Genomic DNA, 25,426 nt, shown 5'->3' on the forward strand with positions numbered 1-25,426 from the left:
GTACTTTTTTTAAAGGAATTTATGATGCTAGATAAATAATGTAGTATTTTATAGCACAGGTTGTTATGGATGTGGTGATACTAATTATTTTTAGTTTGTTTGTTTTTTTGTCCTTTTTATTTTTTCAATATTTACAGCATTGTGTAAGTGGAAAAAACTCTTTACATTTTATGTCTGTAAAAACACTACAGATGAGCGAACGTGCTCGGCCACGCCCCTTTTTCGCCCGAATACCGCGAATTCCGAGTACTTCCGTACTCGGGCGAAAAAATTCGGGGGCCGCCGTGGCGGCACGGGGGGTAGCAGTGGGGAGTGGGGGGGAGAGGGAGAGAGAGAGGGCTCCCCCCTGTTCCCCGCTGCTCCCCCCCCGCACCGCCACGCCTCTCCCCGCCCCCCGGCGCCCCCCGAATCTTTTCACCCGAGTAAAACACTTAGATGCCATGGTCTGCAATGACCGTAGCATCTGCAGGGTTAAACGGTGTAGAGAAGTGCTTAGATAGGTAAGTGCTCGTCTTCTTACTCTGCCCAGATATGACAATATGTTCTCTGATAAGAGTGTGGGTGATAACATGAACAAAATCCATATTACCCCTCCCCCGGGACATGGCAACAGACAGGGGAATCGCAGATTCTTTCCTGCTCACTGCCTGTCCCTTGCTGTGCTCCCTCTGCGCAGAGGTTGACATGGCAGCTGTAAATTCAGCATTCCCAACCCTACTTCAAACAGCTATACGTCCTCATCTAAGGAACTCTATGGGCAAGTCTTTGGTCCCATTTTAAAGCTAAGAATCATGCCTTGCTTTAAAATGAGACCAAAAGCATGTTGGTAGCACTGCTGTTGTCGGACCTACGGCTGTTTGAATCAGAACAAGCTCTGTTTATTCAACACTGTAATGTCCTTTCCCTTTTGAAGGAACAGAGCTTGGAGAAATCAGTAAGGGGGTTTAGAAATGTCCAATTCAATCACTATTTGCACTACAGCACTGGTGTTTGAAAGTTCATTTATGAGGAATAGGCAGCTTTCCTACTAGCAAACTATCCATGTAAATGAGGTATTCAGATGATCCCATATTTAATAACTGGGAAATATATCTAATGGGTCATAATATGTGCATTTCTATCTGTACATACCTTAAATAAGTTGCCTCATGAAAAAAATCCCTTATAAACAGAAGTCAATGCCCTAATCAGCTGATCACCGTGGATCTGACTTGCCTACAAACCTCACCAACCCCAGTGATCAGCTAATATCATCAAGAGACGCTACATCTGGCCAGATATTCTGTAAGGGGAATTATAGAATTGCATGTCAACTATTCAATCAAGAACTGCTCTTTGTTAACAGCATCTCTATTTTGATTCACAGAGTGGCATATGGATATAGGTTATCTTTATGGACAACCCCCGAATAGAGGTTTAAATGAACATACAAGTTATACTGAATCTTTCCCATAAACTATATAGCAATCTGCTCACATCCTCCTGCTCTATAACATGATGCCTGTGGTTTGGACAGCAAGTTTTGGCTGACAAGTTTCCTTTAAGGCCCTTTTACATAGAAGAATGACTTGTTTCATTTTTAAGGTTGCACAGTTAATCTAGAGCATCCATAAATGAAAGATGACTTGTTACTGATCTTTTCCTAATTTATACTGGCAAATTATAGTAACAATCACTCTGAGGCCATTCAGTAATAACGATAATTGACCAGTGTAAATAGGCCTTTACGACTAAAGTGTCACGTTTGTGATAGCTTGTGTTCCTGGGTCTTGTGGTGCTAAGCACTTTCAGGAGAACATTTCTGCAGGTTTGGCTGATTTGGCTGGCTGTTGTGAGGATTGCTCCAGCCAGACAATCCCCTGGAGTCTGGGCACATAAATACCAGCCCCTCTTACTACAGGGTGCTGGTCATTATACCTCATCGTTTCCTTTCTGAACACTGGTGATACCATGCATGCATTTCTGACTGATACCCCAGGTGTGCGGACACCTGAGTCTGATCTAAGTCATGCTTGATTTATCTCTGAATTCCTCTCCATCTGTAGGTGTGCAAATGCCTGGTCTGAACTTTGTTTTGTCTCATCGGTTCCCTGGTCTAGGGTAGGATTGCCGGTGGCTGTTGTTCAGGCTGCTCTATTTGCTGGAGTTTGTATTGTATGTCATCTGTACCACTGTTCCTTGCTACCTTTTAAGGAGAGTGAGTTTGGCCCTAGGTTCCTAACAAGGGCTCGCCCTTATCGGGACGATTACTCCGCTTATAGGCAGGTGGTCTCTCTTGGTGTAGTTTGGGGTCAGGGTTTCCTTGTTGTTGGTATGATAATGTATTTGTATATTGTACTCTTATTTTGTCTAATAAAAGTATTGTGTTTGGTATATCTGAGGGGTGTCCATTTATGTCCAGATACAGTTAGGGGTTTTGCATGTTCATGCAGGCAAGGGGAATAAACCCTGATAGTGAATGTAACATAAAGTTCACCTCTGTCTCTTTAAAATGCTTTCATGTGCCAATACCCTTGAGCCTTATGAATCTGATCTATCTAGCTCTTAGAAATAACCAAGGAAAGCACATTTTAAACTTCATGAAATGTATCATATGTGGTGTATCAACACTTTTCATGCCAATTAACCGCCACATGTTTCCACTTTCAAAACTAGAATTCTTCTGTTGTGAGCAGGTGTGTACACATGAATAATAATGTTCTGTATGCATTTATATTACCCAATGCAAAGGCGGAGTCACAAAAGGGAAGAGAACTAGTTGAAAGAGCTCTCATAAATTGAGAATGACTCTCATCAGACACTCTATGGAGTATTCCAAACCCATACCAGAGAATCATCTTTATATCTAGTATATATCTTATTATTGGACATTATTGGTCAACTCACATTCTTCTTGTATCCATAAGAAAAGCTCAGCACAACTTCAAACACTTGTTTTGGGTGACAAAGGAAAATTTACAAACATAGCTCATTGATTTAAGTTGCCTTATTATTTCTAATAACTATAACATACAAATATAGCCTTATAGTATTGGTATTATCAGTGAGCGCAGCTTGTAGTTACATTAGCAGGAACACAGTGTGGCTCTAGCATGACATGTCTACACGACCGTGTCCTGTATAGTCCTTTGGCATCTGGTAAAACACTTTTACCTTCGGTTGCAAGTGCTCACTGGGAAGCAACTCTCCAACATCTACAGCTTCAATGAACATGTTACATGTGCTACTCTACATATAACAGCCCATGCGCTCTCTGGACAATGGCTGATTTTCATATGTCTTGGCAGTGGGTGGGCTTTGTGCATCGACACCTCCGAGTCTTATTGCCTTGTGAATCATCTTCAGCTTTTAAGTCCAAGATAGAAAAAAACAATTCACATAGTGCTGTGTTTTCCAGGCGTCTCTTCCTAAGCCAGGCATGTCCATGATTATTGTGCTGTCATGTTACCTTGAAGGCCTTCCTGGTCTTCTATCACATAAATAACACCACTTCTAACAGCCACATAAACAGCGCTGGAGCCAGCAGGCTGTAAGATGGAGCGGAAACACCTGACGCTGTACTAGAAGACCTTTGTTCCTTGAAGGTAAGCACAGACATATTATTAATTCAGGCTCTCTTCTTTTACTGAAAACCATGTATGTTAAGGTCCACCTCATCTTTTCCTAATGTTTAAAGGTGGATTTCCAAGATCTCCATAAAATAGGCTAAAAGCATGGGCTGTGATAAAATAACTAAATAAACGCTACTCAATTGGCATATCCCCTGCAGTGCCAGTGCTGCCCGTCCACTGTCCCCTAGGTCCTGCAGTGATGATATGCCAACTACCGGCATTTGACTGCTGCATCTCCAGCGAGGACAGTAATTGGCTGCAATGGTCACATGTGTGTAGTTGACATGTCATTACTACAGCACCACTAACAAAGACTGGGAGCGCTTGAGCAGCATTATATATACTAGGTAAGTAGTATTTTAATAGTTTATCACAGATTCTTCCTGACTTAAATCCATTTTTGGGGTCCCAGGAAACCACTTTAACTCATACAGTACTGTTTCTTAAAGTGAATGGTAATTATCTGTTGTACCGTTCTCAGTGAAAACAAATTACTACTTTAGGCCTTGTTCACATGAGCACATAAAAGACGCTAAAGTTACCCATGTGGAAAAAATAAAATAAAAAGAGTTAACTGCACAAAAATAGCATAATTTGGTCCTTTTACGTGAAGTTGCTTCACGTATAATGTATCTATTTACATGTGGGAATTTGCACGGCTAAAAGCATAGCAGCGCACAACACAGTAAGCGGGCGCTGCTGCTCTGAGAGGGGAGAGGGAGAGATGAAGGAAAGCCCACGTCTTTCCTTTTATCGCTGAGGACTTTCTTATCTCAGCGAGGATGAAGGGTTTCCCCAGCAGCTGAGGCAAGAGAGAGAGAGCGAGATGAAGGGAGTCACCTGGAAACCCCCTTCATCGCCGGGGTGCGATACCAGCATTTCCCTGCAGGGGAGGATAAGGGATTCACCAGCAGTGGGGAGAGAAAGAATTCCCCTGCAGGGGAGAATGAGGGAATTCTCAAGAGCAGGGAGAGAGGAAATAAGGCTACAGGGACCCACTCTCTAGCCCCGCCCCCTCTCTTCTTGCTATGGGGAAAATCCTGGGAGAACCCCTTTAGGTCCCGCCCCTCTCTCTAGCCCCGTCCCTTTGCCACTGCTCTTGGTGAACCCCTGTAGCCCCGCCCCTCTCTCTCCCTGCTCTTGGGGATTCCCTTGTTCTCCCCTGCAGGCGAACCCTGGGCTGGCCACAGCAGGGATATCACCCCAGCCCTGGAGATTAGATCAAGGGAAGTCCCACAGAGAAGGGGGTTCCCCGGGGCTTTCCTTCATCTCTCTTTCTCTCTCTCCCCACTGCAGAGAGAGAGATTCTCCTACGAGCATTTTTTTATACATACTTATGCGCAAAAAAAAAGTGTTCCACAGATGAGCAAAATGCGCGTGACCGAACGTCTGTGCATACGCTCCATTCCCTGGAGCAGCTGTGCTTGTAGATGCGCAGCTGCTCCAGGAAGGGCCCCTCATCACTGAGGTCCCTGCCTCCTGAAAGCACTGCCTCTGGTTGGCTGAGCATTGTGACCAGTCAGAGGCTGCGCTTAGCCATTGAATGACAGCTGAGCGCAGCCTCTGATTGGTAACAGTGCTCAGCCAATCAAAGCAGTACTTTCAGGAGGCAGGAATTTTTAAATTCCCGGCTACCAGAATACAGTAGAAGAACTGCCGGGGAGCTGCAAAAAGAAGCCGCGCTGGAGCGCTAGGTGATGTATTTTTTTTTTTTTCTGTCAGTTTGGGCTTATTTTCAGGAAAGGGCTTCTGTTTCAAGCCCTTCCCCGAAAATCACTGTGGGGGTTGCCTGCAGCTCATTGCTTTCAAGGAGCCAGCTGCAGTGCCGATCCTATTGAAAGCAATGTGGTAGCATTGCAGTCCTCTGCCATAGCTGGTGACAGCTGCGGCAGTGGATTCTTTAACCCCCGTGGGATTCTTTAACCCCCGTGGGGTGTCCCCTCATCACTGAACACTGTGACAATGCTGTGTGACAGTGTTCAGTGGTGAAGGGACTCCTTGCGGGGATTCTTTATCTGTGCCGCTTAGGTTCGTGCTGCACATGAAAGGCACAGATGTCCTATCTTTTGCAGATGCGCATATTTTGCACCTGTAAAAGATGGACATCTGACCAGTGCCATAGGGAACCAATGGTTCTAATAGACACGTTTTTTTTTTTCGCACATAGGTGCGTGCAAAAAAACGCTCGTCTGACTGAGCCCTTAGGGTGTGTTTACACATCACTGGTTTGCTACAGATTTTTGTGTAGATCTGCAGCAAATTTCACCTGTTCAATGTGTATTCAATAGAAGGATAAAATCTGCTGTAGATTCTAAACAAAATCTGTTACAAAATATGAAGCAATTCAGCAATATGGGAATGCACCCATGAACGTAATTTACTCTTTTAGTATCTTTATACGCCATTTTATTGCAACCCACACACACACACACAATCTAGTTTGTGATCTGCCTAACTAACAGAAGGAAGTGGATTAAAAAAAAGTCAAATACATTTAATGAACTGTCGTGGAAATAAACTTACATGGTTTTTCTTTGCCCTCAAGCACAAAAGACTATGAGGCATATCTATCATCTTTCATACGCCAGTTTTCTGCCATACAAAAGTTGCAATCTTGTTATTTTGGTGCGCGCACTAAAATTACAACTTTTGTAGTTTTATGCGGGGCCCACCACTTCCTAAAAAGTGGTCAGAGCCCATGATTGGGTGGCGTGGCTGTGCACGGCCCATCAAATTTACTATAACATACATCAGAAATTGTCTTACATTATAGCAGAAAGCTACAACAGCTTGGAACAAATGTAGGTTTCCATTTGGCGCACGGAAAAGCTGGAGGGAACGTGGAGGGAACGTTGGTGCATAGTTTACTTAGACTGGTGTATCAACCATCGGTCTAAGTAACTATGCCTCAATATGCCTTACCTGTATTTCTTCGGCGATGTGTTCTTTATTGTTATTTCTATCATTATCAGGGTTTACTGTCATTGGCAGGCTCTGGGTAAAGTCTGAGTTAACCGCTTCCTCTGTAGAAAAATAAGTTATGTGCTTTTTAAGTTATCAAATCTTTATGGAGTTACAGCATATACTTCAAAACAAAGGTTTGTTACGGTGTTAGCCAGTAGAGCAAAATGTGATTGTTTCCATCAAGAGAAACCAAGTAATCTTGTAGATATGATACCTTTTAAGGGCTAACAAAAATGCATGATGTAATAATAGCAAGCTTGCGAACCTCTCTGGTTCTTCTTCAGGCTAAAATGGAATAGATCTGAAGAGGCATGCATATTTATACATACTTATGACAAGGCACAGACATGGATGTCTCCCTTATCAGTGTCTAGTCTAAAAACTTTGTTTCTGTTGCAGTATTCCTTTTAAGTGCAAACCAATCACATCCATATCTGTGCCTTGTCATAAGTATGTATGTTATAAGTATGTATAAATATGCATGCCTCTTCGGCTCTATCCTATTTTAGCCTGAAGAAGAACCCGAGAGGTTCGCAAGCTCGCTATTACATCATGTATTTTTGTTAGCCATTAAAAGGTATCATATCTACAAGATTACTTGGTTTCTCTCACTGGGAACAATCACAGCATATACTTCTAAACTTTATCAATTAACTGAAGTTAGTGTCTATTTTAGATCATAATGCTGATGAAACCTTTCATCATACCAATGCATACATCCCCAGTCCATTACCAGTGCATTGCTGAACATTTATTAGCAGAATACAAAATTGTTGTTAGAAATATTCAAGCTAGCTGTATGTATGTAACTCCCTAAGTAAGGCCTCTTTCATGCGGGTGACAGCGCTATCGCTATGAGAAAATTGCAGCAATATAGCCACTTTGTTCCAGCGATTTTATAGCGTCGGCGATGCTTTTTCTTGAGAATAATCTCACATTGCTGCCGCCCGTGGTAAAATTGCGCAATTTTTTCAATTGTGAAAGTCAATAGCAGCTTCTAATGTTAAAATTGCATCGCACGAAAATTGCAAGTTCGTGTGATGCGATGAGATAAACAAAAAGGTTCCATAGGGAAACATAGGAGAAAAAAAATAGCACATCGCAGAAAGATGGAGCATGCTGCAATTTTTTTTCTCGCAACATAGTATCACTGAAAACATTGCTAATGTGAAGGAAACCATTGAAAAGCATGGATTTCACAAACATGCATTTTGTAGGGCTGTCGCATCGCCAGAAAATTGCACGATTTTGTAGCCTGTGTGAAAGCGGCCTCAATCACGTGTGTCAAATTCAAGGCCCGCAGACTGAATTCTGTCTGTCATGTTATTTTATGTGGCCCTCTAGATCTGGACGCAGAAGGACCAGCTCTCCACTTTCCCCGGAGGACGCTGCTAGCATCTGGGATTCTAAATTCCGACACTCACTACCACACTGCTCTGTTCAGTTACTCACAAGTGGTGGCACAGCTCTGACCGCCCTACCCATAGGAAACGCAATGCTAAAGAGGTGGTAGAGGTTGTCTGGGAGCACCTATCTGTGCGAATACAAGCACAGATCACTCATCACCGATGACAACCTCCATGCTGTTTTACAGATTAGTACAGCACAAAACCTAAAACTAGACATAGACACACTGACAACTGGAAAATATTGTCAGATATAAGGCCAGTAAAACAAAATAAGTAAGCATTTTAAAAAACCTGAATAAAATATATTCAAAAAATGTATTTCAACCAGGAAATCTGTTAGAATTACATTGAAAACTTTTTTTAAATACATTGTGTTTTGTGTTTATTGTTATTTTGTTGTACAATTAATGGATGAGGACACTGTGTGATATGGTGCCTCAGGTTATCTAACAATATGTTAAAGAATAGTTACACAGTCTTACAGTAAAGGCCCATTTAGACACCACGATAATCGCTCAAAAGATGTCGCTCAAGCGATAATTGTTGTCATTTACAGCGCAAGATGATCAGTCAAGATGAGCGATCCCCTTGTGCTGCCAGCGGAGGATGCAGAAGACAAGTGAGGTGGCCCCGCTTGTGTTCTGCATCCAGCTTTTCTTCACTCCGAGCGCCCGGCTGTTATACATATTCCCATATTTCTTATAAAATTTAAATTGAAAAAAACAAAAACATATTTAGAATTGCTGCATCCATATTGGTCTAATCCATCAAAGTAATGCATTAATTACCCACATGGGGAACTTCATGAGAAATTAAAAAAAAGGCAGAATTGCGCTTTTTTTGGAACCCTGTCTCCAAGTTAAAATGTAATAAAAAGTGATCAAAAATACATATGTACTCCAAAATGGTACCAATAGAAACTAGAGGACGTCCCACAAATAACAAGATTTACTTGAAAATAGGGCATGCAGTGTTTTTTAATCTCAGACCACGGGGTGGGTTCCTTTTCTGTGCGAGTTCTGTCCGTGCCTGACACAAACAGAACATGCGCAATAATATCAGCTGTATTAACATGGCCAAAGTCCGGTCATATGCACAATAGTTAGCAGCCAAACAGCTCTCTCCACCATAAACATGCAGGCCTGAGTTAAACAAGCGTAGAAGCTTTAAGGAAAATGTTCAAAATGCACTATTCATGGTGCAGTGAGACAGTCTTATTCCTAAGCAAGGACGAGTCTGCTCCTCTTCAGTATTATGTGGGGTAAGGGAAATGACAACTGTGGTAATCATAAAAAGTTCTCATAGCTATGCAGTCCTATTGCTTAAAGGGGTTGTCCGCTTATTCCGCTGTAATTCCAGTGTTTGTTGTGGCAGATGATGTCACAGGAAATTAGGTGACCACTGCAACCAATCAGAAGCTGCAGCATCACGTTCCAGAACTCCTGGCATCGTAGCACTTAGGATGTCAGCAGCCTCTTATTGGCTGCATTGGTCACCTGATTTCCTGTGACATCATCTTTCACAACAAGTTCTGGGACCGAAGCTAGGCTGCAGCACTGGATCCCAGCGCCCACGGAGCGTTAAGTATAATTCACTTTATAATTTTAATACAGGCGGCTCTACAGAAGCAGGGTTTGTGGATAACTAGACAACCCTTTTATTTGCAGCTCAGATCAAATACTAAGGATTGCATGCCCACAGTACATACGACACACTAAAAGGAAAGGTTATGGCAGGAAACTTTTAAGAATATTTTATGCTCAGTGAGTCCGGAGGGCCTGCTCCCACCATGGATAAAGGTCAGGGATTGCTCAGTCCTTGCTATACCCACTATATATGTATATGACCTACAGCTTAGATGCAGTTGATCATCTAGCTCACTGTGCTTGCTCATAAGCTCATGTCGCAGAGACAGTAATTGAGCAAAACATTACACAACCCATTAAATGCCAGTCAGATGCATGTAACACATGCAAAGGTCAGGAATATTACCAGCAAAGCTTTATGATGGCACATAAATAGTTAAGGAGAGACATATAATAAGACAATGCACTGCAGCCAGGGATTGTAAATCATTTTTGGGATTTACACTTACGGAAACACCTGTTGGAAGTAAACAGCCCGAGGAAGGTATCACACTCTCCCAGCTCATTACCACTACCTTCACATGTGCACCACAGTGATATATCTGTGCTTGAGTTACTAATGAAGTTTGGGGTGATTTCAGTACCTGTGGGAAGGATAATAAAATACAAACATAATTTCATATATGGGAATAGACAGGGGTGCTGCTATTGAATAAGTGGAGAATAACAGAAGCGCTGCCTAGATTGACAACTACATTTGAGCCACATCAATTCACTTACAAAACATCTGACATTTATTCATGTTAAATCCACTGTAGTTTATAACATTCTCTTCAATGCTCAACTTCATGATATCTTATCTTCTCTTCTGAAAACTGCGACGTCTTCTTCTCAGATCGGTGGGGTCCCAGAGGTCAGACACCATTTTATAGCATGTCTTTTTAATATTCCATAAGCTCAGAAGTGCTCCAATATTTAGTTCTCACCAACAGGGTCGGGTTGAAGCCCATTTAGACCTAACGATTCTCGCTCAAAAGTCACTCAAAAGACATCTTTTGAGTGATAATCATTGTGTGCATTTACACGGCAAAATGATCGTCAAAATTCGCTCAAACGGCAGTTTGAGTGACAGTTTTGAGCGTTCACTTTGCATAAGTGTGTAAATGAAGACTCACGCTATATGCAGAAGACAAGTGGGGCCGCTTATCTTCTGTATACAGCTGTTGTCTTCTCGGAGCGCTCAGCTGGTATACAGCTGAGCACTCTAAGTGGGGTATGCAGAACACAGCTGGAGCACTGTCTTCTTCATACTTCGGCTGTGTTCTCCGAGCAGGATACCAGCTGAAACAATAGCGCGTGGCACTGATAAGGCTCATCATTCTCTTTTAGCTTGCTGAAAGACAACGATGAACGACTCGTTAATAGGGATGAGCGAGTATTCTCGCTAAAGCACTACTCGCTCGAGTAATGTGCTTTAGCCGAGTATCTCCCTGCTCGTCCCTGAAGATTCGGGAGCCGCCGCAGCTGACAGGTGAGTTGCGGCGGGGAGCAGGGGAGAGCGGGCGGGAGAGAGGGAGAGAGAGATCTCCCCTCCGTTTGTACCCGCTCTCCCCCGCAGCTCCTCGCCCCGCGCCGGCCCCCGAATCTTCAGGGACGAGCAGGGAGATACTCGACTAAAGAACATTACTCGAGCGAGTAGTGCTTTAGCGAGTATACTCGCTTATCCCTACTCGTTAACTAAAACTGCACGATGTCCATATAGTTAGACCCAACGATTCTCGCTCAAAAGACAGCTTTGAGTGAGAATCGTTGGGTCTAAGTAGGCCTTTAGTAAAGTGCCAGTCCGTAGGCATAAATATACATTTAGGTCCCTCCAAACCAAATACACGCAATACTTATAAGTAAATATCAGGTCCAGTGATGTGCCACCAATGTAGTGACTGCTATGGGACCTGGGGCTAAATGGCGGCAACCAATGTCCCAAAGCTTATGTATCAGGCTCTCACTGAATATCTGCTCAGCTCAGTTACAGAACAATTTCGTCTTCCTGATCTTAACTCTGTTACATGACCTGATCTCTGTCTACACCATCCGGTACCACGTTACGCTAGACCTGAGCAAGTTGCGTCAGCTGCCTCGTAACTGAGACTACTTCTGGGGTTCCCTGCAGCAAAGACCAGATCTCAATTGATGTGGTTTGTGGTTAGAGGGTGAAAACCAGGGGACTCCAATAGTAGCTCCAGGGTATATCTCTAAACCTAATTGGCTTTGAGACATAGAATTTCCACATCTGCCGTGACAGTTATTTAGGTCTATGTATGTACTATAGAGAGTTATAGAAGAAATCCTCTTTTCTCCATGTGCAGTCCATAGATAACAGTATAACAGCAGGCTTCTCCCACCAGCTCACAAGGAATGTACAGATACAGCTTGCAGGAAGGGGGCGGGACTGGTAATAAATGCAGGATACAGGTTACATAATGGCCAGAAATAGTGTTATTCTTCATGTACATACACATAGCAGCTTTTTCTGAAGTCATCTAACACTGCAAGTACCCTTTAACTCTTTGCTTACTGAATTGATTTATTGTGACTATTTGATACAACTTTCCTGCGCATGCGCACACAGCACAACTCAGCAGTCTGCGCATGCATGATACTTCCACATGGTAAGGGGCAAAATATTAATATGAAAAAAATCGCTGTTCATGTGACCAGATTTTGTCTAACACTCTGAATTTCCCAAGGTTTTAATGTTTTGTATTAAAATTTTGTAAAACAGTATTAGTCTTCATATTTTTTTTACACCTTCCTGAGCCCTCCCTGCTTCTGGGTCCTAGGCACATGCCTAGTTAGCCTAATGATTAAAATGACTTTGCTCACCAATCATCCTGATGTATGACTTTATGCATTTATCATACTGTAATGGAGAACATAGTAAGTTTTCGCCAAAAAGGAAGCACTGTTTTCGGTAATCCAAAAAGCGAGATCTGAAAGACAGAAAGTTATAGTTACAATTTTCGAGGAAACTGATTCCACCAAAAATACTTCCTCCATTGAAATGTCAAATCACCTGGGACTCATATCAGCAGCAATTTTATTTTGAACTGATACATCATAAATGCCAACCAAAGATGCATAAGGGCTGGTTCACATCTGCCTTTCCATTTGAGTCTGGCTATTCTGTTTTCGGGGCAGTAAAATGGGATTCAAGTGGAAATAAATGTTTTTGTTTCCCCCCCTTCCCTCATTGATTTCCATTGGTTTAAAAAAAATGGAATAGTTTCTGTTTGACATTATACTTCCCTTTTTTAAACAGAACAAATAACGCAGTCTGCAGCGCTATTTAAAAAAACTAAACCATAATAGAATGGAATAAAATGGAAATCATTCCTCATATTTCAGGGATCCATCAAATATGCAGTAGGGATCGCACAGATCCATGACCACCGTGGGAAAATGATGACATAATCTCTCAAGAGTCGTGTCATCATGTGTAAACAATTGTGTCCAGGGATTCCCCAAGCCTTTATGCTGTCTGAGACAAAGTGTGAACTGCCCCCCCCCCCCAACCCACAAATTGTACAAGCATTTAAAGTGCCAATACATAACACATGGAACACGCATTTGAGCCATTGAGACTTGGCTGAAGTCAGAGTAACAGTGTCCCCAGTAGTGACCCCAATAGTAAGTGCCCTCCCAGTAATAAGAATAACCCCATTATGGGCCTTGTGACCCCCGTTATGGGCTCCAGTAGTAATAACGACTCCAATAGTGGCCCTAGTAATACTAATAAACCCCATAGTGGTCTTAATAGTAATAGTGACCCCCATAGTGGTCTCAGTAGTAATAATGACCCCCATAGTGGTCCAAGTAGTAAAAGTGACCCACATAGTGGCCCCAGTGTTAATAGTGCCCCACACAGTGGCCCCAGCAGTAATAGTGTCTCCTATAGTGGTCCCATTAGTAATAGTGACCCCTTATTAACCCCCTGTATTAATAGTGATTCCTATAGTTTACCTCCAACTGGGCAGCAACTCGATAAGCATTTAACTCACTTCCTCCGTTGCTTCTATCAGCGAAAACCACCACTGCTGTAATCAGACTGACCACTGACCTCTTCCCCAGTGTCTGTGCTGCATACAGGGTTGTGTCTGCGTGCAGGATTGCAGACACCAGTGGGAGAGATCAGGGGTCATGAACTGGTTACAGTAGTTGTGGCGGCCGCTGGTCTGGATGGGAGCAATGGAGCAAGTTAAATGCTTGTTGCAGCTGCAGCTGGCAATTACCTTTTACCAGCCATTAACCCCTTAATGACATGGCCTATTTTGGCGTTGAGGACCAAGCGATTTTTTGGTATTTTTCCATCTCCATTTTTCAAAAGCCATAACTTTTTTATTTTTCCGTGGACGCGGCCGTGTAAGGGCTTGTTTTTTGCGTGGCGATCTGTAGTTTTTATCGGTGCCACTTTTGGGTATATAGACAATATCGTAAATTTTTTATTTTTATTTTTTAATGATAACAGGGAGAGAAAACGCATCAATTCTGCCATAGATTTTTTTTTTTTTTTTACAGCGTTAATCATGCAGCATAAATGACACACTAAATTTTTTCTGCGGGTCGGTACGGTTACAACGATACCAAAATTGTTATATTTTTTTTAGGTTTTTACACTTTTTTGCAATAAAACCCCCTTTTTTTGGAAATCTTTTTTTTTTCTCTATAGCTGCATTCAAAGTCCTGTAACTTTTTTATTTTTCTATGTACGGAGCTCTTTAAGGGCTTATTTTTTGCGAGACGAGCTGTAGTTTTTATTGGTACCATTTTGGGAAATGTACGGCTTTTTTGATCACTTTTATTGCATTTTTTGTGAGGCAAAATGCTAAAAATTAGCATTTTGCCTCTGTTTTTTAGCGTTTTTTTTTACGTTTTTGTCGTACAAAATAAAAAGCGTGTTCAACTTTTTGTACATGTCGTTACGGACGCGTCAATACCCAATATGTGGGGTTTTAGTTTTTTTTCCCTTTTTTTATGCTAATATTAGAAAAAGCATAAAAAAGGGGTTTTTTACATTTTTTTTTTTTACATTTTTCTTTTTTTTCACTTTTCTTTTCTTTTTTTTTATACTATTTGAGTCCCTCTGAGGGACTTACATCACTGTGCCTATGATCGCTGTCATAAGGCATGGCAGAGCTACTGCTCTGCCATGCCTTATCGCTTGTACAGCGATTATAGGCACAGGCAATACAGGACGCCAGTGTCTGGCGTCCTGTTGCCATGGTGACAGGCCGGGCTCTCGCGATAACATCGCGAGTTCCGGCCGGAGACACACAGGGATCGCGATCCCTCTGTGAACTCTTTCCCTGCCGCGATCTACTTAGATCGCGGCAGGGAAGGGGTTAACAGCGGCGGGCGCATCTCCGATGTCCCCCCGCTGTTGGAGCGGGACGCCGGCTGTGACTGACAGCCGGCTCCCGCTGCGGGATAGCGCGGGATCACATGTGATCCCGTGCTATCTCCAGGACGTACCAGGTACGTCATGTTGCGGGAAGTACCAGGCTGCCATGACGTACCAGGTACGTCCAGGAGCGGGAAGGAGTTAATAAATATTGGCCTTAATTACTGACTGGGTGGCAACCATAGGACCTGCGGACTGATGCCTGAGTTGGCAGGCTCAGATCACTTCATGGTAGGAGTGCCCCTGATTAGTACCCAGATAGCGAATGTGGGAAGAGAAGCCTATGGCACCCTAACCACTTGTCTGTTATGGAGGTGATGAGCCTGGACACTACTGCGGGCAGCCCTGTCTCCTGTAGGTCTCCACATTACTTCCAATTACGTATGGACTGGATTTTAGCAAAACATGGCCTTATGTAGCGTTATTTTAATACATGCTACATATTCCGAGAGATTTAATGATGAGACAAAAAGTACTCACCTGCACAAGTTGTTGGTCATGCAAGAGTCGCGAAGCTGCAAGCAGTTTTTTTTGTTGTTTTCCTCAAAGGAGCACTTGGGTACTATATTCTGGCGTCGGCGTTCTCCACAGAATGTATGACTGCATGGGCAAATTAGGAGGTTCTTTGTAAGTTCCATAGGGATTTTTTTAATAAAGTTCCTGAGGTGACCGCGACACTTCTGTTGATCGCAGGAAACTTGAAAATTTGTGGAGCTACAGTATAAAACATAATCGTTCCTCAACTGAGAACACTTTTTATTTAAACCGCAAGTATTTGTTGCATTTAAACAAGCATCAAATGCAGCATTGTGGGAGTGAGGCTCTGGAATGAAATATGAGAAGAATTCTTAATTAGTCAGGGAAATAGAATCTGCCATTAGCAGTAAGTATTTTATTGGCAACTCTTCTACAATCTGCATTATTTTTAATATAAGAGTTGGGCACATATATCATGGAGGTGAGTGAAGCGTACACCATCTTTCCTTACAACTTTAAAGGGGTTGTCTGGTTTTCAGATTATATTTAATGACAGGTGTTAAAATAATAAATCCAGCAGTATTTACCCATCCTCAACCCTGGCAACCCAGAGTTGCAGCCTAGCGGCCTTTCTGGAATAGCTAACATTTGATCGCTGCAGCCAATCAGAGGCCTCAGTGCCCAGGTGCGATTCTTAGATACTGTGAGCGGATATGCCAGGAGAGTAGTATTGGATGGCTGCGGCCTCTGGTTGGCTACAGCGGATAGGTAAGATCTATGCCAAAAGAAATACTGAGAGCCAAAGCTACCTTGTTTCCCCGAAAATAAGACAGCGTCTTATATTAATTTTTGCTCCCAAAGATGCGCTAGGTCTTATTTTCAGGGGATGTCTTATTTTTCAATGAAGAATTCACATTTATTGTTGAACAAAAAAATGAACATTTATTATATATTGTACAGCGGTTGTCATTACAAACCAGCATAACCAGATAAACTGTGAATCCCATCAAGAATTTCTTGTTACTACCATTATTTCCATTATTTCACAATCTATGGTACATTTACCGATCCCGATATTTATGAACACAAAGCAAGATTTATTCAATGACAGTCATGTCATCATCTTCTGGAACATCATCATAGCAATCCAAACCCTGCATTTCTTGGTGAATTTCCTGTGACTTCATTTGCTTCAGAATCATTGGCCCAAATCTCTCATGTCTAGCAATAGCATAGTCCTTAAATGAGTACTTCTTGTCTTGCCTGACTGACACACACAGGGAGGGCCACAAGAAATAAGGGCTGTAACGTACCTGGCTTCCACACACTGCCTGAAGACTGTAACGATCACCCACAGTAGTTCCTGGACCACTTGTACAGCAGTGACGATATTGCACCTTCCGGCCACCAGGGGGAGCTCATCACAACAGACTCGCACAGCAGGGACAGAGCTAGGTCTTACTTTTGGGGGATGCCTTATATTTAGTACTTCAGCAAAACATCTACTAGGTCTTATTTTCAGGAGATGTCTTATATTTGGGGAAACATGGTAAGAACAGATAAGTATCACTGGTTTTCCTATTTTAATACCTGCCATTAACCTCCATAGGCCTCCATTAATTTCAACAGGGCTTCTCAGATGAATGTTTTAGCGTGGCGTTAGAAATGTTGCGCTAAACAAATGCTGTCTGCTCCATTTTAGTGCGTTGGAGCTCTTTTTAACACATCACCCATTGCAATGATGGGGTGCATTAAAAACACTGTTGAACGTGTTTCAAAATGGTGTTCCAAAACGCAAATCACAAATATGTGTTTGTTCTCCTGGAGATTATTATCCTGGAAATCTCGTAGATAATTTTTATTGGATAATCGTTAAAAACACTCACACTGGGGCTAGACAACTGCGGCATGAAGCCCATGGACATATATATGGGCCTCAAAACCCCAGTAACAGACCAGACATAACACAGAACTCAGACCTAAATACAGGAGAGGAATACTCTCAAGTCAGGTCATAAGAGAATGACCCTGTGTATTGGGTTTTGATGGAGAATTGGACAATGAGGATGGTACTAATAGTATTGACTCAGTTAGTCGGTGATAGATGGGTGTTAATATCCCATTCTGCCAACTATGAAATTAAAGCTCTTCTGGTTCGTCGCGTTTCACCGCCAATATGGCGGATCTTCAAGAAATGCAAGAGCCCAATTATGAAGACTGACATAGGTTGTTAAAGGGGTTGTCCCGCGAAACAAAGTGGGTCTATACACTTCTGTATGGCCATATTAATGCACTTTGTAATGTACATCGTGCATTAATTATGAGCCATACAGAAGTTATCAGAAATTTTTCACTTACCTGTTCCGTTGCTAGCGTCCTCGTTTCCATGGAGCTGTCTAATTTCGGGCGTCTAATCGCCAGATTAGACGCGCTTGCGCAGTCCGGGTCTTCTTTTCTCAATGGGGCCGCTCGTGCCGGATGCCGGCTCCGTGTAGCTCCGCCCCGTCACGTGCCGATTCCAGCCAATCAGGAGGCTGGAATCGGCAATGGACCGCACAGAAGAGCTGCGGTCCACCGAGGGAGAAGATCCCGGCGGCCATCTTCAACCGGTAAGTAAGAAGTCACCGGAGCGCGGGGATTCAGGTAAGCGCTGTGCAGATTTTATTTTAGGTCCCTGCATCGGGTTTGTCTCGCGCCAAACGGGGGGGCTGTTGAAAAAAAAAAAAAAAAACGTTTCGGCGCGGGACAACCCCTTTAACTAACAATTGGATGATGACAGTCTGAGGACACTGCTTTTTGATATTACAAAAGGTTCAATCACCTTATTAGCAACATGATCAAGACCCAGTACTGGTTTCATAATGTACTGTCAGCACCTGATTTGAAGGCACTGAGTACTGACAGAAGCAGTGGGTTAGGAGCAGTATAGTAAGCCCAGTACTGATTCAATAATATGTTGGCAGTACCTGAATTATAGGTGCTGAGTACTGGCTGAAGAACTAGCTAGAGGAGAGCTTGAAAAGCAAAAGGGCTTATCTAAGGCTGCTAGGACGATCCCTATGCTAGCCTATTGATTCTAAAAGTGCCTATTGCTGGCTTCAATCACCACCCTCCTACATCTAGATTAGCCTCTTAGAGATCTTGTCAAAATAAAAAAATTGTAGAGCCCATGGCCTTGATGGTAGGTCAGGGCATAAATGATGTCTCACACTAGCCCCAATATATATAGTGTGTGGGGAGTCCACCCTCCGGGCAGTGCTAAGTGAAGAAAGCCAATCAACTGGTGTCATATGATGTAAACACTATCATGTGTGGAGTCAGCACAGCTATCAGAGCATATATGGAGCCAGAGCTGCGGGCGCCATCTTGGAAACTCCCACACACTAGGTATCCAAGCCTGTATTAGATGTATTTTCCATTTTTCTGTTGTTTTTATTTTCTGATTCTGAATTTTTTACTCTGTTGTCTATACATGACTACAATGGCAGCCATCTATCCTGAGCTGCATTTAACAGCATTTAGAAGATATGCTTTATGGCAGCCTCATGGGCCATTCACACAATGGACAGGAGGGGACCCAATGACTTGTATGGGAGACTGTTCTAGACATGCTTTGTGACCTGTAAGGAGGTCGTAGGCAGGGAGAGGAGTAGATGGTCACAGCTTGTACCTATTGTGAATGGTGGTTATGTACATATAGGGGTTATCTTTCGGTGTAATCCTGCCTGTGATGTTAGTGAGATGACTGCTGGAAAGCTTAGGTCAGGCTCACAAAGGTGGATTCCAATTGTGAATTCCGCATGGAGGATCCACGGTAAAACGCGATCATTGTAAAGCGTGTGAAATTGCTTTTTCACTCACAGTCGCGGACATAAATTGCATATTGCGTGATTGGAGGAAAAAAAAAAATCGCTCTATTTTGCTACGGATTCCGTGCGGACAGCCTCCATTGAAGTCAATGGTGGCCGTCCGATCTGCAGCACATATGCAATAAAAACATTACAAAAAAGTTAAAACTGTACTGCACATGACTGACGGCGAGCTGCAATACAAGAAAATCAGGTACACAGGGTCACCGGCTAGGCTTACAGCCAGAATCCTCTGTGGGCCTCCCGCATGTGGAATCCGGTTCACATGTGTGAGCCCGTCCTTACTTTACAGAGCAGGAAGTATCAGACTTTAGTCTCTGCGGTCAGAGTGAAAAATGCAGGATTTTAGTTTTTTTGTTTTTTTTTTAATATTGATTGTGACTGAAAGTTAAAAAATCACCAAAAACTCCTAAAAAATATGTTTAACACAAAAAGCTGATTACACCTTCCCTTTAAAATCTTTTCTTTTCTTTCAGCCTCACCAATCCTTCATGATCACTTAAATATCTCTCCACCCATACAAATTATATATTATTTTAATTACTACACATTTTAGTAAAGAAAGCAAGAGAGAGAGAGAGATTAAGGAAAATGTAATATTTACCAGAACTGAAAGTCTTCTTTGTTTCCTTTTTAGGTTCTAACTCGGCATAAGGAGAGTCATATGAGGCCAGGTAATCTGTATGCAGAAAACAGTGCAATTAATAGTGGACTTCAAGCTAAAATTAAATTACCAGTACAAAAAAGTGATACTTTGTAGTGAAGAAAGGAAAAAGGGAGTATATTAAAACATTCCAATGCAAAATAAGTAAACTAGACACCTCAGCACTCAAAGTAGGTCCTGATCAGCAGACTCAGGGCGCCCACCCACTGGTGATTTTTTTTTCTTTGCGTTTTGCGTTTTTTCTCAAGAGCAATTAGAATTGAATGTACTCCTGTCCACTGGCGGTTTTTTTTGCGTTGCGTTGCGATTTTTAACATAGGAACTGTCAGTTGCATATGTGTCCTTATTTTTCTCCTAATGCACCCATGAAAGTCAATGGAAATTAATGGAAAAGCTGCGAAAACGCGGCAAAAAACGCCACGAAAAACGCCGCAAAAACGCGGCGTTTTTTACGCACGAAAATCGCAAACGCCAGTGGGTGGGCGCTCTCAAAATGATATCCGTTAGGAGAAAACTCCTCTCCTCCACCTGCAGAAAATATCCCTTTCAGTGCAATCACATGTGATATTGGTGCGTTTTTCAATATGAGATATCACATTCAATCTGCTGATCGCGAGTGGAGCCGCACCTCTTTATTTAAATAGTGGATTTGAATGACTGCAATTGCGGTCTTGTTCTTCACTCAATGACAAACTTTGGAGAAGTATAGTATCATCCCTGGGCAATAGAACAGCTGTAAATAATATTAATACGACTCTATGTCCGAAATATCATTAGAAACAATGACTTGTTTTTAAAACCCACGTTATATGCAATTAAGATTCATGTTTTAATTGTGTCAAACAAGTCTGTGGCGAGGCTATGTACTTCTCCAAAGTTTGTCCTATGGAGACCCAGTAAGGGTCTAAACTCGCACACAGCATACAATCTCTAAAGCCAGATTGACATGTGCCACCAATAAAAATGGCGTCACTAGTTCTTCATATAATGGCTTAAAGTTCATTGAGGAATTTAAATGAAAAGCATTGTCTAGTTTGGAAAATCCATTTTCAAATACCCAAATAGAGCATGGACAGTCAACTGATTATTTTTTTAATTTGTGTTGCTGTCCGAGACTTTCAGAGCATATCCACAGGATATGTGGTGGCTGAAGGTGGTCGGGACTCATGGAAACAGCCAAGCAGGTTTTACTACCCTGTTTCCATAACTTCCATAGAAGTCAAGGAGAGTTACAGAACGGAGAAGCACAGTGAGCTAGGTAGTTTCCATAACTTGGCAGCTGTAGAAACAGTCTGACTTATATGGGAGTTACCCTTAAAGTCCAAGTCCTGACCGCCACATTCAGTTGGGCTGGGGTAAATGGGTGCCCGAACTAGAGATAGGTGCAGGTCCCAGAAGTGGGATTTGCATCTACCAGACTGTCATAGCATATAGTACGAATATGCCATGACAGTCTCAGATGGGAATACTCCTTTAATGTAACTCTTTAATATTTTCTCCTGTGGTGGTGCTGTAGGGGAATTAAATACTTGCTGCCATATTCACAGACTTCTGAAGAAGCCCTCAAATATTGCGCCCACCTAAAAATATGTCATTGTTGCACCTCGTAATATAATTTGGTGCCTAAGTAAAATTGTGAACTAACATGAAGGTTAAGTTATATATGATTAGAGAACATCCCAAGGACTGAAGATTTAATTACAATGAATAAAAAATATCACTACAATATTATCTGTGGAAAGCTTTTGGTATGGCAGCGATCATAAGAAATCTGTTCTATGAGTTAGGGCCTATTTAGCACACGTATATAGTCTGTGTGCTGTCTGTATATTCCACCGATAGAGCATTGGCCCATTATAGTCAATTAGGCTATTCAGATGTATATTCTTTTACACGGACCAATGGGGGGGGGGGGGGGGAGGGAATCGCTGCAGGTCCTACTGTTGTCCTTTTTCATAGTTGAGAATAGCACATATACTGCCCAATGCAAGTTGCATCCAAGTTCCTTGAGCGCAACCTGTAACTGGCCACTTATTATGTGTTATGCATTCACATGATATGGAAAGCTATGTAAAGTGCTCACCAGATATATGGAAAGGATGCACGGTCCAATAAATGTTCAAACAAAGTTCTTCATTCTTCATATGATGATTACATGTGCAAGAGCGGATAGGAGACTTAGATATTAGCTCAGCTGCGTTTAGACATTCTGGTTCAGTTAAAAGGTGCGCTCTGTCTCCTGAAGAGCAGCCCTTCAACACAAGGTAAGTGTTATTGCACCGAGAATCATTCTTACACTGCTGCTCTGCTGATATGCAGTCATTCGGTTTCATAGAATTACTTGACAAAGTGAAAGCTGAAGAAACAAAGAACATATAAGATCATATGATGTTCAACCCTTTAAAGCTAAGTCCACACTTGTAACCAATTTTTTTCTATTGTTCCAGTGCAACTTTGATAATAATAATCTTAATTAGAAAAATAGTTTTGTATATGCAGCAGCTCCTATGCAGATACAAAGCTATGTTATTCTATACTCCAAGTATAACAGAAATGGACTCTAAAATGGACAATCAATGGTTCTGTTTCTTTTCGTTCAGGGGGTTCCGTTGAAAGGGACCACAAGCAGTCGGTTTGAGGTTTTCCTGCTTTTGCAGGAGATCAATCTGGCAGGTATAGAGCTAACCTGATTTCATCGCAGGGAGTGCCAAGCCTAGCTCCACGAACAAGGTCATGGTTCCCTTTTCGTCATGCATGGGCAGTTGGGACATAAGAGTCTCATGATCCAGTTCTGGCCATACCGGTTCTGGCGAGGGTCAGATCTTGCAGTAGGCACAACTGGCAACTGTGGCCCGATAACTCCAGGGGTAGCTCACATAATTGATGGAAGTTGTCACTGCCCAAAGAAATAACAGGTTTCTTAACTGTAGAACTAGAAGAAATACAACTTCTAACCCAGTATCCAAGGTAGCCCAATCTCTGAATAGAGTTCAAGAATCTGTGTAAATGGTTATCAAAGTCCTTTCCCAGTTAACTGGCAGTTAACTCATTTGAGGCTAGTTAGCACGGGTTCGCAACATTCGAAGAGGAGGGAACAGAGGAACGTGCACTTTCAGCCTTTCAGCTGTAGTGACTTTCTATGCTCAGCCTGCTACTCTTTCCCCAAAGTACACTGTCTGTAGGACTGTAACTGCTTCACCATAGCACTAATGGGGAGAAACTCCCTTTCACCTCCGTCTCAACAGCTTAACTTCTCACCACACTCTTTTCAACTTCTGGTCCCTCCCCACTCAGCTCTGTTCCTGCCCCCTCTTAAAGAGACAGTATTGTAAAAATACAACATAGTATTTAACATGGAATAATTGTGCCCTATTTACACCATTATAATGCTGATTTCGGCATCTCTGATGTAACCTCCAGAAGGAATCCCATAGCATAATGAAAAACACTGTGGGAATGCTCCCTTTGACATCACTTAGACAAGGCAGTCAGAAGATGTACCAAACATATCATAGTGGTTCACGCTCTGTAATAAATTTGGTAATCAGAAGCCATCTGTGTATGAACCAGGTTCAGCAGAATCCAGGCACTCTGTCCTTTGTATAAAAGAATATGTTTCAGATGTACCCCTAAAAAATGCTGACATTTTTTCTAGGGCTGCACGTGACGCTAGTAATAAATCTGCTGACATTTTCAACTTAAAGGGGTTTAAGACTCCTTACCGCAGCTTCTCCTTGCTGATCTTCTTCAATCCTGCGGATCACCTCACCGCAAGCCGTCCAGTTCCTCTTCTTGTTATGATGAATCTATTCCTCGCATTCTTTTTCCTGCCAGGAAATGTAGACTAGCAGGGAGTGCCAATGTGTTGCCGAGACTGAGCGCATGTGCAGTCTCTGCAATAGCTTGACACTCCCTGCTATGCTGTGAACGCTACATCACTAGTGACTTAACTTTCACTACCTAGGAAGGAATGCCGATCTATTGCCAAGATTGCACACATGCGCAATCTCTGCAATAGCTCGCCACTCCCTGCTAGGTTGTGAACCTGCCTGTGAATAGATGCTTTGTTACCCGAAAGAAGATCTTGCCGGCTTGCAGTGAGGTGACCCAGGGGGACTGCAGGAGACAGGAGAAGATGCGGTAAGTAGACTGGGGAGGAATAGGTAAGTACAGAAGTTTTTTTTAATGACAGAACCCCTTTAAGCCACGCCACCATTTTCTAGACACTTTGAAAAGTGTCTCACAAGGTGCAAAAAGTGTCCATAATATAATAATTGCAGCACATGGCATGTAGCCAGTTTTTTTGTGTATTTTAAACCTGAATTCTGGCTACAGACATTTAGTAGATCTGCTCTATGTGTTTGTATCCAGTTCTGGGATCTTTGTAAGGTACAATAAACTTATTGATAAAGGAGTCTTTTTTCTATAACATTGCCAGTTACCAACTTCTTGCCTGAACCAAGACATTAAGGAGCTCCATTCAGAGAGCAGATATTTCTTTGGAGCCAGCTAATGCTGAGACAACGACTTAACAGAGGTATGTTGAGCCATAGTACCACCTATCAGGTAGGTAGTTCGAGATTACATTTTTTCTTATCATCGGTTTCAAACAATTTTGCCCTATAACTTGTCCAACTCTATTATTCTTTTCATCGATGATAGCTACAACCAGGGGCGTAACTATAGAGGATGCAGGGGATGCGGTTGCATCCAGGCCCAGGAGCCTTAGGGGGCGCATAAGGCCTCTCTTCTCCATATAGGGAACCCAGTACTATGAGTAAAGCATTATAATTGGGGGCCCTGTTACGAGTTTTGCATCGGGGCCCGGGAGCTTCAAGTTACGCCTCTGGCTACAACAATTTATCTCTGCTCACTCCTTGTGTATTGCAGCAGCTCATTGAATCACTCTGACCAAATTGATATGTTTGTTAGGAGTCGATGTGGGAGAACTTATATACAGTGAAGGTCACTGAAGAACTTGATGAGCTTCATACATAACATCAAAATAATTTAATTATGTCTGCTTTCTGTCCTTTCTAAGCAGGCCAAAATGTTTTCCACCAACAGATCTTCCATGTGTAGCTACTGACATGTAAAGGTATTGGCCACTTTCTGAATATAAGTGACATGCTTTAACCCCTTTGAATGGCACGCCCGGAAAATTTCCGGGGACGAGCTCCACTGCTCATAGCAACATAGCCCGGAAGATTTCCGGGCTATGTATCACTATGGGAGCTGCAGAGCACAATGCCACAAGCTGTGACAGTGTGCTCTGCCTGCACAGACCCACAGAGAACAAAGCAAGGGCTTTGAAAAACCAGCAGAAGATATTGCCGACATATCGGCAATGTCCTGCTTTGTTTACAAGTTGCCATAGAGACCATCGGC

At 42.5% G+C, this 25,426-nt stretch overlaps 1 protein-coding gene across 2 annotated transcripts in view; it reads right to left on the minus strand.

The window, feature by feature from the left end:
* Window positions 1–394: 394 nt before the first annotated feature.
* Window positions 395–25,426, minus strand: part of GFRA3 (GDNF family receptor alpha 3) — a 59,596-nt gene continuing 34,564 nt past the window's right edge. Inside the window, exons 2-8 of one of the 2 annotated variants that reach the window (XM_066591377.1) lie at window positions 22,122–22,290; window positions 19,979–20,053; window positions 15,509–15,851; window positions 12,454–12,560; window positions 10,080–10,214; window positions 6,534–6,634; window positions 395–3,577 (exon numbers count right to left, since the gene is read on the minus strand). In XM_066591377.1, coding sequence (XP_066447474.1) covers window positions 3,473–3,577; window positions 6,534–6,634; window positions 10,080–10,214; window positions 12,454–12,560; window positions 15,509–15,851; window positions 19,979–20,053; window positions 22,122–22,182 — 927 coding nt within the window. In that variant the 5' untranslated portion in view covers window positions 22,183–22,290 and the 3' untranslated portion in view covers window positions 395–3,472. Of the gene's footprint in view, window positions 3,578–6,533; window positions 6,635–10,079; window positions 10,215–12,453; window positions 12,561–15,508; window positions 15,852–19,978; window positions 20,054–22,121; window positions 22,395–25,426 lie in introns of both variants that reach the window. The other variant, XM_066591376.1, reaches the window with a different exon arrangement.

The sequence above is a fragment of the Eleutherodactylus coqui genome, chromosome 2 (genome assembly GCF_035609145.1).
Source record: "Eleutherodactylus coqui strain aEleCoq1 chromosome 2, aEleCoq1.hap1, whole genome shotgun sequence".
Classification (NCBI taxonomy): domain Eukaryota; kingdom Metazoa; phylum Chordata; class Amphibia; order Anura; family Eleutherodactylidae; genus Eleutherodactylus; species Eleutherodactylus coqui.